This window comes from Mustela nigripes, chromosome 9 (genome assembly GCF_022355385.1).
Source record: "Mustela nigripes isolate SB6536 chromosome 9, MUSNIG.SB6536, whole genome shotgun sequence".
Taxonomy (NCBI): Eukaryota; Metazoa; Chordata; class Mammalia; order Carnivora; family Mustelidae; genus Mustela; species Mustela nigripes.
Window position 1 is genome coordinate 11,825,895 of NC_081565.1, and position 4,300 is coordinate 11,830,194.

Genomic DNA, 4,300 nt, shown 5'->3' on the forward strand with positions numbered 1-4,300 from the left:
ACATAAAAACCTCCAGATAACAAAAGCCTGAAAAAAACCGGTTTCCTCAGAGCCCACCCCCTTTAGGGGGGACGGGAGGACTTAAGAACATCATTGACTGAAAACACACGTGGCAGGCCCCTCCCCCAGAAAACCAACCAGGAAAGAAAAAGAAAAAAGAAAAAAGAAAAAAGACTACAAGAGAACAACCAGCACTACTTCATAGGACAACTTTTATTTTTAACTCGTTCCCACTATTCTGGTTCATTTTTAAAATATAGACAATTTTTTAACATATTTGCCATCACAGTGAGATGTCCAGTACATAAATTCCATAATAACCTTCTAACCTGAACTTTTTGATACATACATCTGTGTTTTCCTTTTGCATTTCTATTTTTTAAATTTATTTTTTATTTATTATCAGCATAACAGTATTCATTATTTTTGCACCACACCCAATGCTCCCTGCAATCCGTGCCCTCTATAATACCCACCACCTGGTACCCCAACCTCCCACCCTCCGCCCCTTCAAAACCCTCAGATTGTTTTTCAGAGTCCATAGTCTCTCATGGTTCACCTCCCCTTCCAATTTACCCTAACTCCCTTCTCCTCTCTATCTCCCCATGTCCTCCATGCTATTTGTTATGCTCCACAAATAAGTGAAACCATATAATAATTGACTCTCTCTGCTTGACTTATTTCACTCAGCATAATCTCTTCCAGTCCCGTCCATGTTGCTACAAAAGTTGGGTATTCATCCTTTCTGATGGAGGCATAATACTCCATAGTGTATATGGACCACATCTTCCTTATCCATTCGTCCATTGAAGGGCATCTTGGTTCTTTCCACAGTTTGGCGACCGTGGCCATTGCTGCTATAAACATTGGGGTACAGATGGCCCTTCTTTTCACGACATCTGTATCTTTGGGGTAAATACCCAGGAGTGCAATGGCAGGGTTATAGGGAAGCTCTATTTTTAATTTCCTGAGGAATCTCCACACTGTTCTCCAAAGTGGTTGCACCAACTTGCATTCCCACCAACAGTGTAAGAGGGTACCCTTTTCTCCACATCCTCTCCAACACATGTTGTTTCCTCTTTTGCTAATTTTGGCCATTCTAACTGGTGTAAGGTGGTATCTCAATGTAGTTTTAATTTGAATCTCCCTGATGGCTAGTGATGATGAACATTTTTTCATGTGTCTGATAGCCATTTGTATGTCTTGATTGGAGAAGTGTCTGTTCATATCTTCTGCCCATTTTTTGATATGACTATCTGTTTTGTGTGTTGAGTTAAAGTCCTTCGATACTATCTGCTCATCAGCTCACTTTCAGAAGGGTGGTGAGATAGTTTATGGAAGTGCTTCTGATTCTGGCAGAGACAGTCCTCCAGCTGTCATTGAGACACTTAGGACTAACCTGGGGGACAGATCTGTAACACTTTCACCACACCTATTTCATGGTCTCTTTTTTTAGAAAAGTATTTTATTTATTTGAGAGAGAGATCATGTAAGAGCACATGCAGGCAGAAGGAAAGGGAGAAACAGACTGCCCGCTGAGCATGGAGCCCAGTGTGGGACTCCATCCTGGGACTCTCAGATCATGACCTGAGCTGAAGGCAGGTGCTTAACCAACTGAGCCACCCAGGCCCCCCTCATTGTCTCTCATTATTTAGAATTCCCTTTAGTGTGAACTTCAGGGAGATCATTTGTTGACAATCAGTTGTGGTTCCAAGTGGTAGGAGTCATATCTAGACTACAGTGTTTAGATGTTAGTGCAAAATCTTCAAGAGGTTTCCACAGCTTCTGAGAGAGTGATGATTAATGTTTTCAATGTGTCTGCTCCATCAGCTTTGGTCTCTGAGTGTTTAAAATGAGCTGCACTCTATGCTTTTCAATGATGAACATACAGTGTCAATATGATAAATCTTTGGTTTCAGGTCCAACGATTTTGATGTTGTTTGTTTCCTCAATACAACCTAGCTTATCCTGACTGTCACACATTCCTTTTTCCTAGGCTCAAAAGGGCATTTCAGTGAGGCACATGCCCATGTGGACAAAGACAGAATTAAGAGGGAAGGGGAAAGGACTCAAGTGCTGAGAATTCACAATTTGGTGTTGGCGGGGGGCGTGGGGACATTACATCTGCTTTGAAGATTCTCCATCTTTCCAGCCTTATGCTCTCTATTCTCAAACTGAACAAGCCTCCCAGGCCTTCCCACTGTCCCTCAAACACTTCCCAATGTTTATTCCTTCTTCCTCTTTGTGTAGGTCCCACTGTTTGGAATACTCTGCCCATTTCCTGTTGTATTGAACTTTTGTCTGTCAAAATCAATCTATCCCTAAGGACAATCTTAGGTCATTATTCCAACAAGGTCTTTCCCAATTCTCTACCAAATTCATGTAGCTTTTTCTCAAAACCAACAGGGCTTTGTACTTTCTTGAGTACTAGCCAAAATCTAGCCCATAGAAGAGGTATTTGGAGATAGCTTTGTTCCACTTCAAAATAGCTTTATTTATATACATGACAGAAACAGCGTTCCTGAAATGTGGATTCCTAGCAGTACTTGGTCTGGGATTGCACATGTAACTGGTCAAGGTCATTGATAGAAAAAAGTGCCCTAACTTCTAGGTCAGGGTTCTTACTGTTTTTCAACACTACCTGCTATGACCTGTTTGGGTCCCATGGGAAACATGAGTAGGAGGGAAAGATATTTGTGTGATTATCTCTTAGGTCATCTCGCAATTAACATGTTCCATCTATTTGTCCTTTTTACAAGTGAATTCTGTCCCTTAATTTCCTCAAACCCCTCTTCATATCTTTGTTCCTCAGGCTATAGATAAAGGGGTTCAGCATGGGTGTCACTACTGTGTACATGACTGTGGCTACCCGGTCCTTCACCACTGAGTACATGGACAGGGGCCTAAAGTAGACGTAAATGACACTCCCATAGAACAAGGCCACGACAGTGAGGTGGGAGCCACAGGTGGAGAAGGCCTTCCACTTGCCAGCCGCAGAGGGAATTCTGAGCACAGTGATGATGATTCGCAGGTAGGAGAAGAGGATGCACAGGAAGGGGGTCGCGATGACAGCCAGGGTCTCAGTCATGACCACTATCTGGCTGGAGGATGTGTCAGAGCAGGATAGCTTTAGCACAGGCTGGGTATCACAAAAGAAGTGCTTGATGACATGGGAGGCACAGAAGGACAGGCGGGACATGAGTAGCACCCGGAGCAGGGAGTGCAGGTGGGAGATGGTGCAAGAAGCCAGCAGCATGAGGTGGCAACGCCGTGGGTTCATGACCACATCATAATGGAAGGGGTTGCAGATGGCTACCAGCCGGTCTATGGCCATAGAGGCCAATAGGTAACTGTCAGTATTTGCAAAGGCCATGAAAAAATACATCTGGACCAGGCAACCTATGAAGGAAATAGCCTTGGTCTCTGATAGTAAATTTGCCAACATTTTGGGCACAATAACTGTTGTAAAGCAGATATCTGTGAAGGACAGGTTGCTGAGGAAAAAGTACATAGGGGTATGGAGTCGGGAGTCAGAGTGGATAACCAGGATGATGAGTAAATTGCCCATGACAGTGACGAGGTACATGATGAAGAAGATGGCAAAGAGTGGTTTCTGTAGCTGAGGGTTGGAAGAGATGCCCAGGAGGATAAAGCCTGAGTCGCTGCTGTAGTTCTTTGTCTCCATGTCTGTGCCTTCGTGGACAGGGTGTGGAGAAGCAGTTGGAGAGACGTGATAGGTGATTTCATCAAGTCATCTTCCTCCCTAATCACTAGTTGTAAAAATGCCCATTGACAATTGTTCTGATTTTAAAGAGTATTTACTTCAAGACATTCTAGAAAAAGAGAGAGTAAAATTCATTAAGAGAAAAATAAGAAAATTCCAAGCTGCTTTTTCTATGAGAAACTAAGGTTTTCCCAAGTGTCCTTAGGTAATTTTTAAAAATTCTTTTAGCCTAATTTGTCTGAGTTTCCTTAATTCTCTTTTCTTTTCAACATCTTAATTTAATTTTATTTTTTTCAGTGTTCCAAGATTCATTGTTTATGCACCACACCCAGAACTCCTTGCAATACATTGCCCTACTTAATATCCACCACCAAGTTCACCTATCCCTCCAGCCCCCTCCCTTCCAAAACCCTCAGTTTGTTTCTCAGAGTCCACAGTCTCTTATGCTTCATCTCCCTCTCTGATTTCCCCCAATTCACTCTCAGTTATCTTTCTAAATATTCTTTTTTTTTATGAGTCAAAATGTATTGAACACTGCTATTTGTAAATTAAATAAACATGGTAAGAACAATATTC

At 42.4% G+C, this 4,300-nt stretch overlaps 1 protein-coding gene across 1 annotated transcript; it reads right to left on the minus strand.

Annotated features, from left to right (window-relative positions):
• Window positions 1-2,752: 2,752 nt before the first annotated feature.
• On the minus strand, window positions 2,753-3,744 carry LOC132024959 (olfactory receptor 1L4). The gene has a single exon (XM_059412151.1). The coding sequence runs from the start codon at window positions 3,683-3,685 to the stop codon at window positions 2,753-2,755; it is 933 nt and encodes a 310-aa protein (XP_059268134.1). The 5' UTR covers window positions 3,686-3,744.
• Between the last annotated feature and the right edge of the window lie 556 nt (window positions 3,745-4,300).

What these genes read in the sequence shown, in the direction of transcription:
- LOC132024959 (XM_059412151.1), bottom strand. Translation starts at nt 3,685, where the DNA reads ATGGAGACAAAGAACTACAGCAGCGACTCAGGCTTTATCCTCCTGGGC.